This window comes from Garra rufa, chromosome 14, assembly GCF_049309525.1.
Source record: "Garra rufa chromosome 14, GarRuf1.0, whole genome shotgun sequence".
NCBI classification, from domain to species: domain Eukaryota; kingdom Metazoa; phylum Chordata; class Actinopteri; order Cypriniformes; family Cyprinidae; genus Garra; species Garra rufa.
The window spans coordinates 11867101-11891484 of NC_133374.1; the positions used below are offsets into that span (position 1 = coordinate 11867101).

At 33.1% G+C, this 24384-nt stretch overlaps 1 protein-coding gene across 1 annotated transcript; it reads left to right on the forward strand.

Annotated features, from left to right (window-relative positions):
• The first annotated feature begins 899 nt into the window (after positions 1–899).
• On the forward strand, positions 900–11735 carry sh3bp5la (SH3-binding domain protein 5-like, a). Its single transcript, XM_073817697.1, has 6 exons — positions 900–1444; positions 2821–2883; positions 3384–3512; positions 3655–3813; positions 6761–6934; positions 8859–11735. The coding sequence occupies exons 1-6, from the start codon at positions 1232–1234 to the stop codon at positions 9423–9425; spliced, it is 1305 nt and encodes a 434-aa protein (XP_073673798.1). The 5' UTR covers positions 900–1231; the 3' UTR covers positions 9426–11735.
• Positions 11736–24384: the final 12649 nt, after the last annotated feature.

The window sequence follows — 24384 nt, forward strand, 5'->3', positions numbered from 1 at the left end:
AATATGCTGATTTGCTGTTCAAAAAACATTTATTATTATCATTATCAATATTTAAAACAGTTGAGTAAATTTTTTCAGGATTCTTTGATGAATAGAAAGATCCAAAGATCAGCATTTATCTGAAATAAAAAGCTTTTGTAACACACCATACCATTACACACCATACCATTAAAAATCTTGGAGTCAGTATAATTTTTTTTATTCATTTTTTGAAAGAAATTATATAAATTAATACTTTTATTTAGCGAGAATGCTCTAAATTGATCAAAAGTGATGATAAAGACATTTATAATGTTACAAAAGACTTCTATTTCAGATAAAGGGCGTTCTTCTGAAATCTCTATTCATCAAAGAAACCTAAAAAAATCTACTCAGTAATTTTTTTGAACAGCAAATCAGAATATTAGAATAATTTCTGAATAATCAAAGATCATGCTAAAAATTTAGCTTTGAAATCACAGGAATAAATTTCACTTGAAGATATATTCAAATAGAAAGCAGTTGAAAATATTTCAAAACTGTATTGGTGTACTCTGGATAAAATAAAGGCAGGCTTGGTAAGCAGAAGAAACATCTATAAAAATGAACATTAAAAATATAACTGTTCAAAAACTTTTGACTGAAAGTGTAGATGTTTTGCTAGCAGTACAATTAAGAAATTCAACCATATATACCTTAAAACAATCTAGAAACACTCATTTTGCTTTTATGTCTGAAATTTATAGCAAGAAAATATACTATTATTATTAATAGCCACAGAAACGAGTCATTACATGCGTCACTAAAACGCTCCCACGCTATTACGTTACAAGAGTGTTACGCAACGTTAACTACAGTAGCTCAGAAAGTCCTAAAGGGTTTGGTTTCGCGTTTTCTATTTACCTCACTCGTGTATCACATTCCGTATTACTGAATAGCAGAGGGAGTGCGATGTTAGCCATGGGGTAAATTTGAGGCAAATGAATGGACTTTTGGCGATTCAATCTTCATATTCTTCAGCTTACCTTTCATGGCACTTTTAAACTCATCGAATCGGTGTATTTATTTGCTAATAACGTTAGTCATTTGTAGTAGCGAGCGAGCTAACAACAAACTACCATAGTAAGTAATGAAGGGAAAGACATTTAAAATATAGACAAGAGTTGTTACTTCTCTGTTTCGCTTCCGATTTGGCAGTCTTCGCCTTGTTAATCGTCAACATTTGATCTTGGGTATCCGGAGAGGCCTGTAAATGGATCCAGCGGTTTTGCGTGAAAGTCCTGCGGGTTCAGGAGCACCTTCGGTGGAGGAGAGAGGAGGAAGTCAGCCGGAGGTGACAGATGATAGCAGAGAAGCTGATGGGGAATCCGAAGAGACAGAGATGGAGAGTAAACACTCTAAATGTGAAGATGAAAACTCACTGCATGGAAAACTGACTGAGGAGGAATTAGATCCAAGAATCCAGGTAACGTTAAACTGACATTCAGGCAACACGTTGTAGTAGGATCTCACACAACGTCGTTGTAGTAATTTATTAATATTTTAATTAACTGTTTGATATACAAATCAAGCCCCTCGTGGTAGATTATTAAATATCTGGTAAAAGCCTTATAATGCTTAACAGCTTTGTAGTTCATGGACATTCCGTTATGAATGTATGTGAATCAACATTGACTTTTCTAACTGTTAGTATGTGCGCTAATAATAAAAATAAAATGTACAAACAAAAAAAGTTTTATCTATACTATTTTCATTATTGCTATGTCATCATAATCATACATTTTATATTTCATACATTATATATTATTTGTATATATTATAAATTAGTGCACAATATCATATCATATTCTATTATGTACAATTCATATATATATATATTAATAATATACACTACCAGTCAAAAGCTTTTTAAATGGTTTGTAATAAAGATTTTTTAATGTTTTTTAAAGAAGTCTATTATTTATATTATTTTCTAAATATTTTTTACTTTAAACATTTGAATATGTTCTAAAATGTCATTTATTCCTGTGATTTCAAGCTGAATTTTTAGCATCATTTCTCCAGTCACATGATCCTTCAGAAATCATTCTAATATTCCGATTAATATTTGCTGCTCAAAAAACATTCATTATTATTATGTTATAAACACCTGTGTAGAATTTTTTTTTTCAGGTTTCTTTGATGAATAGAAAATTCAGAAGAACGCCATTTCTTTGAAATAGAAATCTTTTGCAACCTTATAAATGTCTTTATCATCACTTTTGATCAATTTAAAGCATCCTTGCTAAACAAAAAGTATTAATTTCTGTTAAAAAAGAATTATACTAATTCCAAGATTTTGACTGGTATAGTGTATAATGTTACAAAAGCTTTTTTTATTTGATAATATTAATACTAATATTAATGTTTCTTTAACAGCAAATCAGCATATTAGAATGATTTCTTAAGGATTATGTGACACTGAAGCTTTGATCACAGGAATGAATTACATTTTAAAATATATTTAAATAGAAAGCAGTTATTTCAAATAGTAAATTGTTTTCACAATATTACTGTTTTTGTTGTATTTTGGATCACATGCAGACTTAGTGAGCAATAGAGTTTTTTTTTTTAAACATTAAAAATCTTACTGTTCAAAACCTTTTGACTGGTAGTGTATATAATAATAATGTTGCTTATTATAATGTTTCACCAAAGGTATGTTCATGGAATTTATTATAACCTCAGTAACTCTCCAGTTTCTGGGTCACTCTTATTTTGGATTGAAACAGGAACCTTTAAGTCAGCAGCCAAGATCATTTACCATTAAGCGACTATGACCTGCTATGTTTCTTTACCTAGGAGGAACTGGAGCGTCTGAATGAGGCCAGCCAAGAGATCAACAAGATGGAACTGGAACTGCAAGTATGTGAAAGTTCAGAATGCTTTTAGAAAAACTGTTCATAACTTCAAAAACATTTGGGACTGTTATGATTTATTTAAGTATGTATTAATTCTTATAGCTTATTGTCATTTAATAGACACTTTTAATTGAGTGTACAGGATTATAATCTGAGGTTATAGGGATCAAACCTGCAATCTTCTTGCTACCAGCCCAGCTTTTAATGTTTTGTAATGTATTATTGTTATTTTTTTAATATGTCTGTGTAATTTTATTCATTTTTAATTTGATTTAGTTTTAGCACATCAATATAAACTAAATTAGTTTTAGATTTCATTTTAGTTAACTATAATAACCTTACCACCACCCCATATAATGCAGATAAGACTTATATGATTCTCTCGCTCTCTCAGATGCCAAAAAAAGATAACACTCATGATTTGAACACTTTATTTCATTCTTATTAACTTACTGTGAAAGGTTTGTGTAATTTGTGTGAAAACTTTCTGTTTTTTGTTGTCAGGAGGTACGATCTAGCCATAGGAGGACAATGAGTGAATCTGTGCTTAAACTCAAAGCCAAGAGTTCAGAACTAGGGTCTTGCATTGAGAAAGCCAGGCCTTATTATGAGGCCCGAAGAAAAGCAAAAGAGGTAGGTGGATGCTCATTCTTAGTTTTGCATTGAGAAAAACAGTCATAATTTATAAATAATTATTAATTTTATTAATATAAACAGTTTAGTTGTGGAAAACGTTGTCTCTAAAATGCATTATGACTGGTTTCACCCATTTTAGGCCCAGCAGGAGACCCAGAAAGCAGCGCTCAGCTTTGAGAGAGCGGTGTCCATGCACTCGGCTGCTCGAGAGATGGTCCACGTGGCTGAACAGGGCCTCACTGCAGTCAAGACCATGGATCCAACCTGGCAAGAGATGTTGAATCATGCTACCTCAAAGGTATGCCAATTTTCTCTCTGGCATATCTTATCAAGTTATATCAAGCAGTTAAATGTCTTTGACTTTGAACTTTGCTTTCTTGGACCTTTGTTACATGATGACAGATTTTTTTAAAGGAGAAGGTCACTTCCAGAATGAAAATGTTCTGATAATTTACTAGGGGTGAGAGAACAATTATTATTATATATTATATAATTAGTGCACAATATCATATAATAATCTATTATATACGATTCTAATATATAATAATATTATACACTACCAGTCAAAATACTAGTTTAAATGGTTTATAATAAAGATTTTTTTATGTTTTTTAAAGAATGCCCTTCCGCTCACCAAACCTGCATTTATTTAATCCATAAGTACAGCAAAAACGGATTTTTTTTAAGCTGTTTTCTATTTGAATATATTTTAAAATGTAATTTATTCCTGTGATTTCAAAGCTGCACAAATTGCTGCCTATTATTATTATGTTGAAAACAGCTGAGTAATTTTTTTTAAGGTTTCTTTGATAAAAAGAAAGTTCAGTGGAACAGCATTTATCTGAAATAGAACTCTTTTGTAACATAAAATAATAAAAACTTTTCTTAAACGGCGAATCAGTTTATTAGAATGATTTCTGAAAGATCATGTGAAAATTTAGTTTTGATCACAGGAATAAATTACAAAGCAGTTATTTCATATAGTAAAAATATTTCACAATATTACTGCTTTTGTAGTATTTTGAATCAAATAAATGAAGGCTTGGTGAGCAGACCACTGCGTTGTGAAGCTCATAAGCGTTGTTATTTCTGTTGCATATGAGAAACATCTAACGACCAACGAAACGAAAGCGAAACTAAACCGCGCTACGTTTTAGCTGGCAGCGCGGACTGTTTATCAGCTCGGCCCGCAAAGCAAACTTGTACGAATTCAAAACAGCTTTACTCGGGAGCCAAGATTGCTGCAAGATCAGGTGAGAATCATTCGAATTCTGCCCAGAATTCTCTGTTATAAACAGCGCTGTCTTACGTCAGAAAACCAGGAGTATTAATGCTAACTATAACCATTGTGTTGTGGTAAAAAATAATAATACATTATTCATTTGAGGGTTTGTACAACCTTTAAGAGAGAAATTTAAGCACAATTTGAATGACTTTCCAGAATTTTACATAACTATTTCCAGCACTTTAAAGTTGTAAAACGATCCAATTTGAATGTTATTTTTAATGGGATGACCAAAATATACTTTGCAGTAAACAAAGTGAAATTTGTTTTGCGGGCTAAACATTGCTAAAGCGGTTTGCCCAGTAACAGCACTTTATTTTATTTCAGAAAGTATTTTTTCTACTCATTTTGTTGAACATTTGAATGGGCAGACTAGCGTATCGTCCCAACCCCTAATAGCAACAGTGTTGTTTTCGTCAACGATGACGATGACGAAATCACTTCGTTGACACCACTTTTTTTCATGACGATAACGAGACGATGACGAGATAAAAATGGCTCGTTGATGACTAAAACATGACGAGACGTGTGTGAGTTTTCGTTGACGAGACGAGAATAGACGAAAATGTTAGTGGGTGGTCCGTCAGACGTTTAAAATGCATGACATTTCCGCTTATTGTGCATGCCAATTAAAACTTAAAAAGTATCTGACGCTATGGCAAGCCGTTTTAGCATTAAATACTCTTTGCTGTACTAGTATGGCAAGCCGTTTTAGCATTCCATCCTTGTTTGTCTTTTATGTTCTAAAACATTCCTTCATTATTGTAATTATTGGTGAAAATAGTCGATCCGGAAACTCACATTGTGTTGAACAATAGATCTGCTATTTTCAGAACTTATAAGTGACACTACCCAATAGCAAAATATTTACTGACCTACATTAATTTGTTAAAAGACTACTTTTTTCCCTTTTTTTGACTAAAACTAGACTAAAACCTTTTTGACTTTTCGTCGACTAAAACTAGACTAAAACCTTTTTGACTTTTCGTCGACTAAAACTATCACATATAGAAGTGACTAAAATTTGACTAAAACTAAGAAGCATTTTAGTCCAAAAGACTAAGACTAAGACTAAATCTAAGATGGTTGTCAAAAACAACACTGAATAGCAATATCAAATTGCAGCACTTGTAGAATCGAAATTCTTAAGAAAAATCATATCGTATTGGCACCCAAGTATCGTGATAGTATTGAATCATGAGGTAGGTGTATCGTCCCATCGTCTAAGATGTTTATGTCTTTCTTTTTTCAGTCGCAAACTGATTTTATCTCCATATAGTTCTATGCTGGCCAATGGTTTGAAGGTCCAAATTGCAGTTTTAATGCAGCTTCAAAGGGCTCTACACGATCCCAACCAAAGGAATAAGGGTCTTATCTAGCGAAACGATCAGTCATTCACTTTTTTTTTTACTTTAAATTTTTTTTATTCACATTACGTAATCATGTTGGAAAGGTCACGTCCGGCTAGTTCTTCGTCTGTGTAATTTGGTTCAAAAAGCTAAGTTAGGGTGAAAAACTCATCTCATTTTCTCCTCCAATTTCAAATATGGTCTGACATCGTTGTTTTACCTTTTTTTGTAAAGGGCATTTGACTTTGTATGTTTGATTTTCTGCTCAAGAAACATTTCTAATTATTAACAGTATTCAACATACTTGTGCTGCGTAATATTTTTGTTGGATTTTTGTCTTCAAAAGAACAGCATTTATTTAAAAAAATTTTTTTTTGTAACATTATAAATGTCTTCACATTCACTTTTGACGGTACTGACAATTTAATGTATCCTTGCTAAATAAAAAACCTATATATGTATATACTACACAAACAAAAGCCTGTATGACCTTTATTTGCATGAAAACATGTAACAAATGCGCCATTAACCCCCCATGTGACCCAGGTACAACTAGGACAAAGTGTAGTTCAAAATGATTTTTCTGTTTATGTATCCTTGAAACTGTGCAGGTGAACGAGGCAGAGGAGGAGCGCATGAAGAGTGAACGGGAGCACATGCGTGTCACCCAGCAGTGTCAGGAGGCAGAAGCCCGTGTGCAGGAGCTACAGAAATCGTTGAAGAGATCCATCGTCAAGTCCAAGTCTTACTTTGAGCTCAAGGCTCAGTTCAATGACATTCTAGAGGTATGTTAGAAATAATGGACACGTACTGAAATTTAAGTAATAATTTAAGCAGAAATGTGTATCCTGTCATCATTTACTCACCTTTGTGTCATTCCAAACCCATATTACTTTATTTTTGGCTGCATAGAATCAACATGAATAGAGACAGACACTGTCAAGCTCCAACAACTAGGTCTCTGCAGGTCTTAAATTCAGTTTGATCAAATGTAATGGTATAAGAAAATCTTAATTATCCTTTTAAGAGGTTGTACATTTAGGACAGAAAACAAATTGTGATACTGTCTAATGTGATTATTTGACATCAAAGGACTGATTGCATTAAAAAGAGTTAGCGCTTTACTTTCAAAGTGAAAACGTAGTGCTGTAGTGCATTCTGTAGGCTTGCAGTTTTCAGGGCAGTTCACAATGTGTGAAAACCATGCATTTATGCTAAGCATTTGCGTTTGATCTACTATTGATGAATTAAGTTTACTTAATGGTATTTATATTATAATATGTTGTTGTAAATAGTTGTAAGAGTCCATATTTTATCTCCCTTCTCTTTTTGAATGAGCAGCTGGACGTACACTACAAGTCAAATGTTTTTGAACAGTAAGATTTTTAATGTTTTTTTTTTTTAAGAAAGTCTCTTCTGCTTACCAAGCCTGCGTTTATTTGATCCAAAATACAGCAAAATCAGTAATATTGTGAAATATTTTTACTATTTAAAATAACTGCTTTCTCTTTGAATATATTTTACATTTTCAGGGTCATTACTCCAGTCTTCAGTGTCACATGATCTTTCAGAAATCATTCTATATGCTGTTCAAGAAACATTTTTTTTGTTTTTGTTTTTTGTTATTATTGTCATTAATATTTAAAACAGTTGAGCACATTTCTTTGTGTTCTTTGATGAATAGAAAGAGGCAAAGATCAGCATTTATCTCAAATAAAAAGTGTTAGTAACATTATACACTTGACTATACCATTCAAAAGTCAGTATAATTTTTTTAATATGTTAGAAATTGATCATTTTATTTAGCAAGGATGCTTTAAATTGTTCAAAAGTGATGATATGATGATGAAAGTGATTTCTATTTCAGATAAATGCTGTTCTTCTGAACCTTCTATTCATCAAAGAAACCTGAAGAAACCTTTTCAACATACGTGAAAATATTATAAATGTTTTTTTTAGCAGCAAATCAGAATATTAGAATGATTTCTAAAGGATCATGTGACTAGAGTAATTATGCTTAAAATTAGTCTTTGTAATTACATTTTAAAATATATTCAGATAGGAGACAGTTATTTTAATTAGTAAAAATATTTCAAAATTTTACAGTTTTTGCTGTATTTTGGATCAAAGAAATGCAGTCTTGGTGAGCAGAAGAGACTTCTTTAAAAAAAAAAGTTTAAACTTTTGACTGGTAGTGTAGAAAAGCATAAACATTTCAAAATAAGAGTCTGAGTGCGTTTCGGGTTTGTTAATATAAAGAAAAGTCCCGTCTAATGTGAAAAGTCTTTTTATTTTTTTAAAGATATTATTGGTATTTATTAGGTATATATTTTATAATAAGCTGTGTCTGGCAGTAATTCAATATAAATTATTGGAATTGATCTTTATGGGCATGGTATTAATATTTATTTGTGTACGGGCTTAAAAAGTCTTTAAAATTGACATTAAACATTTGCTTGTACCTCGAAAATGAAAATGATCAAAAAAAGCATTTAAGTACAATAAAATAATCCATATAATGTAATGTTAAAATCTTATGAATCCCTAAATTTTTTAGAGAAACAGACTGTTTTTTTAAACAAATTTTAAATATTCACTGAAAATATTGCCTTCTACCACACCCCTATGTGAAGGTGAGTAAATGATGATTCAATTTTTATTTTTGGGTGAATTGTTCCTTTTATAATCTCACTGAACATGTTTTTGCAGGAGCACAAGTCAAAAATCTTACAGTTAGAGGAGCGTATTTCCAAAGCCAAGTTAAACTACTCCAGCACCCTGCGCCACCTGGAGCAAATCAGCGAGGAGATTCATGCCCAAAGGGAGCAGGACCAAACAAAGGATGAACCAATCAAAACATGCGGTGGGCGGAGCCCTCCTGTAGGGGCAGAGACAGTCAGCAACACAGGTAACGAAGGCGGAGCCTGCAGAGGCTACCCCAGACCAAACGATTGGGTGGATAGAAAAGAGGGCGTGGCCAATACCAGAGAGTGGGTGGAGATGCATCAAAACTCCAGGTGGGTGGACATGGGAAGAGCAGAGGTGACCCGATCAGGGTCAGACTCTCTTTCCATTGTCAGTCTCCAGACCATCATCTCTGATCTTGAAAAATGTGACTCGGTCGAACACCTGGGCCACCTCAGCAGTGATGTCAGTCTCTCAGGGGAAGAAGGGGAGAGAGACGGCCTGGAGAATGTTAAAAACAAAGTGAGTCTAAGAAACGGAGTCATTTCAGAGGAGTTCCTCAAGCAACACATGAGAAGTGTGAGTTTATGAGTGCATCCATGAAAAAAATTCAGATTCTTGACTGACAGAGCAACTCATGATTATTATTTAGCTATTGTTGAGCTTTTTATCAGGACTTGAAAAGGAGAAAGACCAAAATAATTCTTAATATATGTATATATTTCTTTAAATTATTTTTTTGGAGAGCGAGAGTGAAGCGACCTGTTTGGTGCAACCTCAAATCAAGTGGTAAAAAACGGACAATGTTTGTAAGGGTAGCAACCCTGCAGTTTGACTAACCTAATTAAAAATACAACAAAATATTCCTTTTTCATCCTGATCAGCCCCTAATGTTTTTCTATGCAAACTGTGTCTTAATAAACGCTCTTATTATTACTAACTTCTATAGCTGACATAATAAAAATAACTCTGTTTGCACTATAGGGGAGAGTGGGGACAGTTGCAACGTGTGGCAGTTGCAACATTGCTTATTTCTTCAAGCAGGAATAAGATACAGAGATGATATTCATACTGCACATGCTTTATTGGCCCCTCATACTTCCTGGAAGAAATCAGCCACATGTGATCATTCCTTCTACCAAAAATAATTTTCTTGGTAAAAAAGTAATTTTTTTTAAAGATGAGATTTTTGGTCATAGTGTCTAAGTTGTTTGTGTGACGCATTGTAAAAACATAACATTTTAATCTGTGCGTTCTTAGCTTCTAATAGGCATAGCTAGCATGTGTCAATGATATGTTGTCAAGCTAATATACCAATTTTTATCATGGCTATCACTCTAGGGACTGTTGCAACACACTGTTGAAACCTTACCACAATATTGATTTAAAAGCTTGCCATAAAATTACATAATTGTAATTTTATAATGATAATGCTAATAAACCCCTTTAATAGTTAGGTATCTCTACTTTTTTTTTTTAAGTAAATAGGTAAAAAATCTACTTGTTACTTAACAATGTTTTAAATTTACTATTCTTAGTTTTTTTACAGTCAATTTACCTTATTAAAGACCCTGACTGTGCACAAATAAAATAAAGAAATTGCAAAATTATATGTGACCCTGGACCACAAAACCAGTCTTAAGTCGCTGGGGTATATTTGTAGCAATAGCCAAAAATACATTGTATGGGTCAAAATTATTGATTTTTCTTTTATGTCAAAAATCATTAGGAAATTAAGTAAAGATCATGTTACATTAAGATTTTTTGTAAAATTCCTACTGTAAACCTATCAAAATGTAATTTTTGATTAGTAATATGCATTGTTAAGAACTTCATTTGGACAACTTTAAAGGTGATTTTCTCAGTATTTTGAGATTTTTTTGCACCCTTAGTTTTTCAAATAGATGTATCTCGGCCAAATATTGTCCTATCCTAACAAACTATACATCAATAGAAAGCTTATTTATTGTAACCTAATCATTTTAACCTAATGACTGGTTTTGTGGTCCAGGGTCACATATTTAAGAATGATTTAATTACATTTTATTGAATGTTGCAACCGTCCCCACAATAGGGGACATTTCACTTTGTCTATTTAAGTGTAAATTGTATGTATATTATCATATGTACACATGTTTTCGCAATATGGGTGAGTAGCTGACAGGTGTGGCTTTATTGTATTAAAATTTCGGCTTTCTAATACAAACAGTTTCTGAGAAACTAAAGGAAATGCAAAAAGTGTTGCACCCCCCCCCCCCCCCCAACTCTCCCCTACTTTTCAAATTTTACTGACCACTGGTAAACTTTAGGTCACTTACTGACACAGTCACACTGTTTGAAGGTTAAAGATGGTTAGCTAATGTTAGGCTCTGTTGTAAATAAAATAGATTTTATTTTTATTTTAATATTACTCCCATGCTGACTTTGAAATAGTGCTTCACAATAAGTGCTTGGTGTCCAAGTGACAAATGCATGCATGAGGCTTGCTTTATGTTCGTCTCGTTTGCATTAGTGCACTCTGGCCTTTTCATCAGAAGAATCGTTTATTTCGACTGAAATGCAGGTTTTGTGCAGTTGGAGAGATGAAGTGTTGATGAAAGGTTTATTCTCAAAGCAGGATTTTTCAAATACCTGCTACTGAACATTTGATGTTTTGCTGTTTATGACAATCACTTTTCTATGTTTCAGAATTTATTTTCATTTAATGAAGTTTCAGGTGTTTCTGAATGCTGTTTGGCCTCATTTTTGAGAGTTTGTGTTTATTCAGTGTGCTTTATACATCTTTGCTAACCCTCAGTGTGAGCACTGGATGTTGCTATTATTGTCTTCAATAGTGTTCTGTATGAAGATGTGCACAGTGGTGACATTTGATGGAACAATAAATATACATGTATAAATTCATATTATTTGGGGGGGATTATAATGTTTTTTTTTAATGTCTCTAACATGTTTAACAATATATTTTTTTTAATCTTCAAGCACACAAACAAGCACATAAGATCACTTCTTTTCAACATTTTAACGTATATGGAATCTGCAAAATGTTAATTATTTTACCAAAAGAAGAGAAATAATACAAAATGCATGTTATTTTTATTGAGTACTGACCTGAATAATATATTTCACATAAAATGTTTACATATAGTCCACAAGAAAAAAATAATAGTTGAATTTATAAAAATGACCCTGTTCAAAAGTTTACACACACTTGAGTCTTAATACACCTGAATAATCCACAGCTGTGTTTTTTTTGTTTAGTTCCTTGTTTGTCCTGAACAGTTAAACTGCCCGCTATTCTTCAGAAAAAATCCTTCAGGTCCCACAAATTCTTTGCTTTTTCAGCATTTTGTGTATTTGAACCCTTTCCGACAATGACTGTTTGATTTTGAGGTCCATCTTTTCACACTGAGAGACTCATATGCAACTTTTACAGAAGGTTCAAATGCTCACTGATGCTCCTGAAGGAAAAACATTAAGCATGCATTAAGAGGAATTTGAAGGTCAGGGTAAATTTAACTTATTTTGTCTTCTGGGAAACATGTAAGTATCTTCTGTAGCGCAATACTAAATGAAAAAAATATGATATTTAGGCAAAATAAGAAAAATGTTCAAAAGTTTTCACCCCCTGGCTCTTAATGCATCATTGTTTCTTCTGAAGCATCAGTGACCATTTGAACCTTTTGTAATAGTTGCATATGAGTCCATTAGTTGTCCTCAGTGTGAAAAGATGGATCTCAAAATCATACAGTCATAGTTGAAAAGGGTTCAAATACACAAAAATGCTGAAAACCCAAAAACTGTGTGGAACCTGAAGGATTTTTCTGAAGAACAGCAGGCAGATTAACTCTTCAGGACAAACAAGGAACTTATGAACAACTATCACAAAAAAACAACAACTGTGAATCATTCAGGTAACAACACAGTATTAAGAATCAAGTGTATGTAAACTTTTGAACAGGGTCATTTTAATAAATTCAGCTATTATTTTCTCATGTGGACTACATGTAAATGTCTTTTATGTAAAATTCAGGTCAGTCCTACATAAAAAAATAACATGCATTTTGTACATTTTCCAGATTCAGATGAGAAAATTGTTAATATTTACAAAAAAAAAAAAATTGAAAACAAAATACGTTCCTTTGTCTCTGTGCACTGAGGCTGATGTTAAAAATATAAAGGAAAAAAAAATCAAATGACCAGGGCAAAGGCACTGACCTGTGCCTCTGTGTTCTCCAGGTGCTGTAAATTAGATTCAGGATGTGTCTGTCAGCAAATGTCGCTCCTGATATTAATAAACTGCCACCATCAAAACAGGCTTAGATCTGCAAGGGCAGAGCACTCTCTCCTCTGATATGAAAGTTAAGCTCCAGCAGATGACTGAAATAAGACACTTTGACTGTAATTTATTCTCTCTGAAGTCATCCCTGTGCTCTTTCTCTGGCAACTTGTACCATCCCGTCAGATTTTACACAGCATCTGCTACCTTCCTGACTCCTGAGCTATTTAGATTCGGGGAAAAAAGAAAGAGACCAAAATATTTCATACGATGCGGTTGGAAAATTCTCTTCCTTGCCCTGGTCTGGTCTGCATAAGTGGATAACACATGCTATCATGCACATAATATTAAATACAGAGAGCTTGTGTTGAGTTAGCATAAATCTAAAGTTAAACAGTCTTAAAGTTAATTATTTGTTACGATGATGGCACGTTTGACATTTTCAAGGCTACTTGACATTTCAAGATTGGTCGAGACATTTGCTTAATTAAGTTGTCTTCATTTTGCTAACACCTCGTTTTTTACAGTGAGCATTGGCTTGAAAATAGACTCTTCGAAAGGATTCATCTCTTCTCAATTATTAAAGAGGAAAGTATAAATAGACGACTGTGCCCAAAACGAATAGCTCGGAGGAAGAGAAGACAATCCTGGAGGAAGGGAGAAATTATCTCAAATTTATATATCGAACTATGTGCATATGTGTTTGCACAGACATGTTCACTCTGCAAAGCACTTTGTAAACAACGTGTTTAAAAGGTGTTAAATAAATTAATATTTTTACTGTTGTTCAAGTAGAGGGTAAATGTGACAGAATAAAATTGTTCTATACAGGAAATAAATTGCTTTATAGCAAATAGTGGTGGATAAAATCCACACAATTGTTTTATTATACATTGTACACTACCAGTCAAAAGTTTTTGAACAGTAAGATTTTGAATGTTTTTAAAGAAGTCTCTTCTGCTCACCAAGCCTGCATTTATTTGATCCAAAAGTAGACATATTTTTACTAATTAAAATAACTGTTTCCTATTTGAATATGTTTTAAAATTTAATTTATTCCTGATTTCAAAGCTGAATTTTTAGCATCATTACTCCAGTGAAACAATCCATTAGAAATCATTCTAATATTCTGATTTGCTACTCAAAAAAATAGTTGAAAAAAGCTGAGTAGCTTTTTTTTAGGTTTCTATGATGAACCAAAAATTCAGAAAAACAGCATTCATCTGAAATAGAAATCTTTAGTAACATTATAAATGTCTTTATCATCACTTTTGGTCGATTTAAAGCATCCTTGTTAAATAATTAGTATTATATTCTGTAATTTCTTTCTCAAAAAAAAAAAAATTATATATATTAGAATGATTTCTGGATAATGTGACTGGAGTAATGATGCTGAAAATGTAACTTTGATCACAGGAATAAATTGCATTTGAAAATATATTCAGATAGAAAGCAGTTATTTTAAATAGTAAAACTCTTTCACAATATTACAGCTTTTGCTGTATTTACAATCAAATAAATGCAGGCTTGATGAGCAGAAGAGTCTAAACATTAAAACTTTTGACTGGTAGTGCATGTAATTACAATTGCAGAATACTGTCAATAATTATATAATACATTATAATTAAAATGATTAGGTAAAAATCCATATAAATGTAGTTTTTAATTACCTACATTAATAATAATATTAAACAAAATATATAAAGAGAAACAAATAAAAGCTGAGTATATAAATAATTATTTCGCACACTTGGCTCAGAAGATGACTCGTGATGCAAGGATGAAATGACGTAGGCTGCGTTCCCCCGTTACGTCACAAGTAAGTGAGATTGAGGAGGGAGTGGAAAAAAAAAAGAAGGAAGGAAGGAGGAAGGATGAGCGCTATGTAGATAATGTTTCTGCATGTAGCCTGTGATTTACACCTGCGATGATCTAATGCAAAGCAATACAGCCCCTTCTTTAAAAGCCATAAAGCAGTCCGCAAATGTGATGCACAGATTTGCACAATCAAAGCGACATCGCGCTTATATTGGCTGGATGTTATATTTAAACTCTCTGTGAACGGATATTGTGTTTATTTTCTTCGGGTCGGTCCTGCTGGAGCTGCACCGGGCCTTTGCTGTGAGTAAAACACTTTTACCCGATATCCGTGCTTGTTTGAGTTTCGTCTGTTTTGCATGTGTTTTATTGAACGAAGTAGCTCCCCGCTGCTTTATCCTGCATATTTAACAGATATTGTTTGTTTAGCGAAAGCCGGTTGTAATATGCTTTGCGCGGGACACAAAACTTCACAAACAGCGCGCTTCAAGGTGTAGACGAACTACAGTACGCTGACTACAGACGCAGCCATGTTATTATGGAAACTTCAGGGAACCATCTCCCCGACAACATATATTTTTAGACTCGGGAACGTCCTATTGCATGTAATGTTATACAGAAGTAAGCGTTATTGTAAGAATAAACCATCAGGGATGCATCTTTATGGGGGTCCGATGAAAGCCCTTGTCCATGGTGCTGAAAATGTTCCCCAAATGGGACCTTAACCTCTCAACAAAGCATTAACCGAGACGATATCACTTTCATGACGCTGTATCTATCTTGTAGAGGTGTATTTGTACTGTTAAAGTCACAATTATGATTAAAAAGCTGATTTTATATGTGTGTAAATATATAATAAAAACAAGTAATAAAAGAGAATATTTAATGTCGAAAGAATTAAATATGTGACCCTGGACCACAAAACCAGTCATATAGGTCAATTTTTTTAAATTGAGAGTTTATCATCAGAAAGCTGAATAAATAAGCTTTCTATTGATGTATTTTTTTTTTAGGATAGGACAATATTTGGTGCAAAAAATTTAAATATTGAGAAAATCACCTTTAAAGTTGTCCAAATGAAGTTGCAATGAATATTACTAATCAAAGATTACGTTTTGATATATTTACAGTAGGAAATTGAGAAACTAAGAAAATTGCCTTTAAAGTTCTTATCAATGCATATAACTAATCAAAAAAATCAGTTTTATTACATGAAAGTGTACATGAGGTTAAAACATTATAAAACAGCATTTTAAAAAAGGTTCTTAATATAAATCCTGAAAACTGTTTAAAAATAAGAACGTCTCTTAATGGTGTCATATACAATTTGGCTCAAGTTTAAATACAGTATATTGTTCACGATTTGTTTATAATATGTGACCCTGGACCACAAAAGCAGTCATAAGAATCAATTTTGTGATACTGAGATTCATACATCATCAAAATTGAATAAATAAGCTTTCCATTGATGTATGGATTGTTAGGATAGGACAATATACTACTTGAAAATTTAGAAACTGAGGGTGCAAAAAAAAAAAAATCTAAATACATAGGAAATTGCCTTTAAAGTTGTCCAAATGAAGTTCTTAGCAATGCATATTACTAATCAAAAATCTCTATTTTAATATATTTATGGTAGGAAATTTACAAAATATCTTTATGGAACGTGATCTTTAATTAATATCCTAATGATTTTTGGCATAAAATATTAATTTTGACCCATGCAATGTATTTTTGCCTATTGCTTTAAATATACCTGTGCTACTTAAGGTTTTGTAGTCGAGTGTCACATATTTATATCTACTACTAATAAACACAAAGACGAATAAATAACTTAAGCACAAATGGTGTCAATATAAAAAACACTAACATTTAAGCTAAAGCTTAAGGAAAAAAAGAAAGAAAAAAAAGCGCTGGAACCTCCATCCACATCCACTCCCTAGAAATGATCACATTCACACAGCTAAAGCAGTTGTATAAAGTTTTCATACAAGTTTTACTGTGTTTAATACCTAAAATATAAACAACAGGGACAATTAGGATAATCGAAAAGCTAAAAATGATTTTGCCAAACAGTGCAATGCAAACCAATCATTGTTAGTGCATCCTGTTGGTTTGGATTACCGTAATCTGTGAAGTGGTGTGCTTGGCTGTTGTGCTGTACTGAATTAATGAGGTGGAGTGCTGTGGAGACGTGTTTAATGTTTAACTGATCCCTCTGATCCTCACCTCCCCGAATCATCTCCTGTCGCTCCCTACTGTGAGCCTGGAGAAAATCCTGGTCCCTAAAGCCCTCCCTCCCTTTCTTCCTCTCTTTTTGTCACTTCCTCTATCTATCTATCTATCTATCTATCTATCTATCTATCTATCTATCTATCTATCTATCTATCTATCTATCTATCTATCTATCTATCTATCTATCTATCTATCTATCTATCTATCTATCTGATAATGTATCAAGTAACATTGACCTCTAGGTTCAAGTATATTCAATACAGAAGTTAATATTGTTGCAAGCACTCTCTGTTCAATGCTTGATCCTCCTGAAATGTCTTTGTGTATGTGTGTTTGTTTTGCCTGCTCTTGTTTGACCCACCCTGGATGTGCTTTTCCACTCTAAGAGTGGTTGAGGGAAAGCTCATAAAATCTTTACAGTGTAGGGACAGCAAACTGCCTCCATGTTGTACGAGTCCTCCTCCTCCACAACCATGTGTGGTGTAATTAAACCAGACAGCAGGTTATTATTATGTTTAGCATATCTGAATGCCAACAAGATCACGTCACGCCACGAGCAGCTTAATTGCTTGTATTGTGACCTGCTGAAATCAAACATATTATTAGTCATCTCTCTTTCTCTCTTTCTCATTCTTGTTCAGATGCAGTAATGGAGCAGCTATTATTTCTTGTAATTTTCTACTTGCTTCCTACTCTCATCTCGTCCATACATAATTCAACGACCGGAGGTAATGTGTGTGTGTGTGTGTGTGTGTGGATGATGTCTGGGCCGTGCATGTTGAATTTAACACCATAGAATGTCTAAAGTGGCCCACCTCTGTTGCCTTGTGAGATTAGAGGGCGTTCTGTTTAGATTCTGTAAACTGAGTTTCATGGATTTCAAAGAGCGATCTGCCCTCAGTCCTCATGGGATCATGTTTAGCCGGAAGTATAGAAAGAAAAAAATGGATTGCCATGTCAGTTCTCTCTTTTCATTGTGAAAGCAATATGTGGCCTACGCAGTCTTGATGAATCAAAGCAATTCAGTGGCATATACAGTTTGAGCTGTAGGTTTACATGCCCCTTGCAAGATGTGAAAAAAGTCATTGTTTTGTTGTGTGGGAACATAAGAGATGATTATAAATCCCACAAGCCAAAAATAATTAATAATAATGAATTTGTGAACCAAATGAATGTACATTTTTGAACAATTATTTTGTGTTAAACCTTTCTTAGAATTTTTTTTTAGTGATGGGGGTTATTGTTGAATCTTTCTGCAGGTTACATAGTTACACCAGTAGGTGTTGACAAGTGACTGTATTTATGATCAGTTTAAAACTAATTCATTTGGGAACGTAATAGGTGGCATTATGAGTGTGTCATAAAATCATTGATTTAACTAATTTGTTCAACAAAATTGATTCATTCAGAAACATAAGAAATGACATTTTGAGAGAGGCATTGAATCATTGATTTAACCAATTCGTTTGACGAAACTCATTGATTTGGGAACATAATAAACAACATTATGAATGAGTCATTGAATCATCGATTTAACCAATTCGTTTGACAAAACTGATTAATTTGGGATCGTAACAAGTGACGTTATGAATAAGTCACTAAATCATTCATTTAACCAATTTGTTCAACAAAACTGATTAATTTGGGGACATAACAAGTAACATTATAAGTGAGTCATCGAATCATTGATTTGACAAATTTGTTTAACAAAATTAATTAATTTAGGTACATTATAAGTGAAGTTGTGAGTGAGTCATTGAATAATTGATTTAACCAATTCATTCAACAAAACCGATTAACTCAGGAACGTAACAAATGATGTAATGAGAGAGTTGAGTTATTGATTTAACCAATTCATTCAGCAAAAACAATTAATTTGGAAACGTACTGTGACGTTATGAGTGAGTCACTGAATCATTGATTTAACCAATTCGTTCAACAAAAAAGATTAATTCAGGAACACAACAAGTGAGGTTATGAGTGTTTCATTAAATTAATGATTTAACCGATTTGTTCCACAAAACAAATTCATTTAGGAACGTAACAAGTGACAATATGAGTTATTGAATAATTGATTTAACCAATTTATTTAACAAAACTGATTAATTTGGGGATGTAACAAATAACCTTATGAGTGAGTCATTGAATCACTGATTTGACCATTTTTTTTTAACAAAAATTAATTAATTTAGGAACATTACAAGTGAAGTTGTGAGTGAGTCATTGAATCATTGTTTAAACCAGTTCGTTCAACAAAACCGATTAACTCATTACGAGTAACGTTTAAAGTGAGTCACTGAATCATTGATTTAACCAATTCGTTCACAAAGCCGATTCATTCTGAACATAATAATGATGTTATGAGAGAGTTATTTAGTTATTGATTTAACCAATTAATTCAGCATAAACAATTAATTCGGGAACGCAATGTGACGTTATGAGTAAGTCATTGAATCATTGTTTTAACCAATTCATTTAACAAAATTGACTTATTCAGGTACGTAACAAGAGATGTTATGAGTCAGTTAAGTTATTGATTTAACAGATGTTCCACAAAACCAATTTATTCAGGAACGCAACAAGTGACGTTATGAGTGATTCGTTGAATTAATGATTTAACCAATTTGTTCAACAAAAACGATTAATTCAGGAACACAACAAGTAACATTATGAGTGAGTCACTGAAATATTGATTTAACCAATTCATTCAACAAAACCGATTCACTCGGGAATGTAACAAGTGTAGTTATGAGTGAGTCACTGAATTATTGATTTAACCAATTTGTTCAACAAAACTAATTAATTTAGAAACGTAACAAGTGATGTTATGAGTCATTGAATCATTGATTCAACCAATTTGTTTAACAAAAATTTGTCCTCCTTTTTTCCAAGTGATTCATTCAGAAACATGATGTTATGAGTGACTTTTTTTTATTTGCATGATTTGTTCCACTAATTAATTCAGAATTGAAACACCTCTCATATGTTGTTCAGAGACACGCAGTGAGTTTATTGTGGGTTTATTTTAAATTGTTTTCGAAAATGGATGCCAACTAGCAATATTCTGTCTAAAAAGTTACTCTGTATTAACTTCTTGTTTATTTAAGTGTTATATAAAAGCATCATCACTCTCAAAATTGTGCTGGTGCTCTGAATATTTGCTTGCTTGCTTACATATCTGTTTCTCGGGGCTGTATTCATTTTTAAAAGATCTCTGTTTTTAAGTGCTAACATCCTAAAGATTTTCCAAGAGGTATGTGCACTGTATTTTGTTATGAGATAGTAACAATTAAACCCTTATAAACCATCACTACATTACAGTCTTGCAATGGGACTCAGATAAAAAAGTCCCAGATATGAATTTACCCAGAACATCTGTCATTTTTGTTTATTGATGTAAGTTTGTGCATTGTGACTAAGCTGAAAACGTTTCATCTCTATTCGTTTCATCCTCCCCCATCTCTCTTACGCTCTTTCAGGATGTGCAATCATTCGTCCCCCCAGAGATGGAGGGATTCGCTACAGAGGACTCACTCAGGAACAGGTAAAAGTCTACCGCAGCACATTAAACTGGCAGCCATAAACATCAATGTCAAGTTCTGATGGGACCATGACCCACAGCAACATCTAATTCAATCTACAAAACATCTCTGTTTCTCTCTCTCTGTAGATCCGCAGTGTGCAGATATTGCCAGTAGATTATGAAATAGAATATATCTGTAGAGGAAGCAGAATTATTGTGGGGCCCAAGGTCCGAAAGTGCCTTCCCAATGGCACCTGGACTGACATGAACCAGCTCAGCAGATGCTGTAAGTGCCCTTGTTGTCCTATTGTATTGATTCATATCTATATTTATTTCATTTAATGCTAAATTCTATCCACCTTTTTCCTCAATGTGGATGTAAGCCTATGGGTGAGACTTCCGGTTCATTATCCGCTATAGAGAAATAACAAGAAGAATACAGTGCCTTGCAAAAGTATTCATTTTTTTCACATTTTGTTTTGTTGCAGCATTATGTTAAACTGCTTTAAATGAGTTTTTCCCCACATCAATTTACACTCCATACACCATAATAATGACAAAGCAAAAACCAGGTTTGCAAATTTTACAAATTTATTAAAAATAAAACACTGAAATAAGTACATTGCATTAGTATTCATACCCTTAACTCAGTACATAGTTGAAGCACCTTTACAGCCTCAAGTCTTTTTGGGTATGATGTGACAAGCTTTGCACATCTGCATTTGGTAATTATCTGCCATTCTTTGCCTCACCTTTTCACCCCTCATGCTCTGTCAGCTTGGATGACATTTTCTAGAGTCCTAGTTGTTCCAATCATCTTCCATTATGGATAATGGAGGCTACATGCTTCTGTGAACCTTCAATGCAGCAGATTTTTTTCTGAACTCTTCCCCAGATCATTGCCTTAACGCAAGTCTGTCACTGAGCTCTACAGGCAGTTATCTTGACCTCAGGACTTGGTTTTTGCTCTGATATGCATTTTCAGCTGTTAGACCTTTTCTGAGAGGTGTGTGCCTTTCTAACTCATACTCATTCAAATGAATTTGCCACAGTTTAACTCCACTCGAAGTGTAGTTACATCTAGAAGCATTATGAATGCTCCTGAGCTAAATTTTGAGTGTCCCAGAAAAGGGTATGAATACTTATGCAATGGGATCTTTTCGGTTTTTTATTTTTAATGAATTTGCACAAATGTTAAAACCCTATTTTTTGTAGATTGATGTGGGGAAAAAAAGTAATTTAAAGTAGTTTAACATAAGGCAGCAACATAACAAAATGTGAAAAAAATGAAGGGGTATGAATAATTTCGCAAGGCACTGTAACAACATGCTCATAATTAAGATAATACATTAAAATAATATGGTAAAACACACCAATCTGCAATATAAGGCAGCAAAACAAGCTGTTTTGTACAGCTAAAAATAGCTGGATGTGGATGAGACTGGAAGCCACACCCATAAAATTTACAAATGGCTGTGCTCTTATGGGAAGAAAAAGGTGGATATACAAGCAGCACCATTTTATTTAAATATAATTGACTGTGTGCTGTTGTGTTAGTGGTGTTACACTTTAAGGCTCTGTAATATCAAGTTCATGTAAAAGTGCTAAAAGGATGTGAGATGTGCTAAAAGTGTTGCTAAACTTCTCAGTATTGGTTTGCCCTCGTTCCTGGATGTCTCTGGAGAACGGGAGGGTGGCGCTGCTTCCCCCTGGACAACCAGTAGAGGGCACAGTTCTTCGCTACAGCTGCCATGCTGGCTTCCTATTGGAGGGTTTCAATATCTCACACTGTACCAAGCTGGGCAAATGGGACTCACCTAAACCACTCTGTGTCTGTGAGTATGTTTATGATTTAACTGTCAATCACACAAACACAAATGCCTCTGTGTCCCTAATATTAATAATTTCTAACCGTATGTCGCTCTTGTTTTCTTTTGTGCATCATCAGATGACAGTAACTATACAGGTAAGGCATAAAATAATCTAAAATTTTTTTTTCATTCTCATTTTTAGAGGTCACATCTTATGTTAGAGATTTCTCAAGAATTTCTTAAAAAACTGATATTTCACACCATATGATAATCTATCACTCCACAGTCAACTTTGTTAGTTTGTGTAAATAAATGTAAACAAAAATAGCAGAGTGTAAAATGAAAATGTAAAAATGTTAATAAGCTATATATTTAAAATATGTCCACCTTATTCCCGTAAGAGTGGCTTTTAGGCTTATCTGTGTCCAGCTATTTTTAGCTGTACAAAAAAAGCTTGTTTTGCTACTTGATATTGCAAATAGTTGTGTCTTACCATATTATTTTAATGTATTATCTTAATAATGCAGACCACAATTCCCAATGAGTAAAAATGTAAATTTTAATGCTTAGTTTAACCACAAGAGGGCTGTATTTTACCATTAGTCTCTCTCTCGCTCTCTCTCTCTCCCTCCCTCTCTCTCTCTCTCTCTCTCTCTCTCTCTCTCTCTCTCAGTAAAAATGTAAATGAAAGCATGTGTGTGTACATAGACAGATACATATAGATACAGATATAAATAGTATACATACTTTTTGGTCTCATCTTATAATCATCTGGAGTATATAATTTATTTGTGAACTATTGTGTTATGTGGATGCAACACGATACTATTTATTTATTTGATCAACAATTCGATTTTCATTTAAAATGTATACAAATCTATATCAAAGTGATCCTGTAACTTGTCACAATTTTCTCACCATTTTAAACTAATTTAATCGTAACTAGTTTTTTTGAATTGGTTATAAAGTGTGACAAATACATTTTTAAGACCTCATGAAGAGTCATTCTCGTTCTAGAAACCATTTGATTGGTCATTTTGATTAGGCATCAGTATTTTTGTTTTCTTTTCCCAGAAGTGAAAACTGTACATTTTAGACAGAAACTGCAAAATATTATTTGTCATACAAAAAGCATGTTGTTTTTTAATTAGTCTGAACTAAATAAGATATTTCACATAAAAGATGTTTACACAAGAGAAAATAATAGTTGAATTTGTAAAAATGACCATGTTCAAAAGTTTACATACACTTGATTTTAATTTTTTTTTGTGATTGAGTTGTTCATGAGTCCTTTGTTTGTTCTGAACAGTTAAACTGCCTGCTGTTCTTCAGAAAAGTCCTTCAGGTCCCACAAATTATTTGGTTTATCAGTTGTTTTGTGTATTTAAACCCTTTCCAATGACTGTATGATTTTGTGATCCATCTTTTCACACTGAGGACAACTAAAGGATCTCATATGCAACTATAACAGAAGGTTTAAACGCTCACTGATGCTTCAGAAGGAAAAACAATGCATTAAGAGCCAGGGGTGAAATCATTTGAACAGAATGAGGATGTGTACGTTTTTCTTATTTTGCCTAAATATATATATATATATATATATTTTTTTTTTTTCATTTAGAAGCTACAGAAGATATTTACATGTTCCCCAAAAGACAAAATAAGGCAAGGCAAGGCAGTTTTATTTCTAAAGCATGTTTAAAACAGCGACTGCTGACCAAAGTGCTGTACAATAAAAGCATAACTTCACAGAAACATATATTGACAGCATAAAATATTCAACAATTTTTATTCATAAAAAATATAAAATAGAAACAAATTACATAGGCTAAGGAATAAAAGTATGTCTTAAGATGAGATTTGAACCTAATAAATGCTGGTAAATCA

Coding starts and splice junctions, on each gene's coding strand:
- sh3bp5la (XM_073817697.1), top strand. CDS start 1,232: ATGGATCCAGCGGTTTTGCGTGAAAGTCCTGCGGGTTCAGGAGCACCT. Junction 1,445..2,820: donor AATTAGATCCAAGAATCCAG/GTAACGTTAAAC, acceptor TTCTTTACCTAG/GAGGAACTGGAGCGTCTGAA. Junction 2,884..3,383: donor AGATGGAACTGGAACTGCAA/GTATGTGAAAGT, acceptor TTTTGTTGTCAG/GAGGTACGATCTAGCCATAG.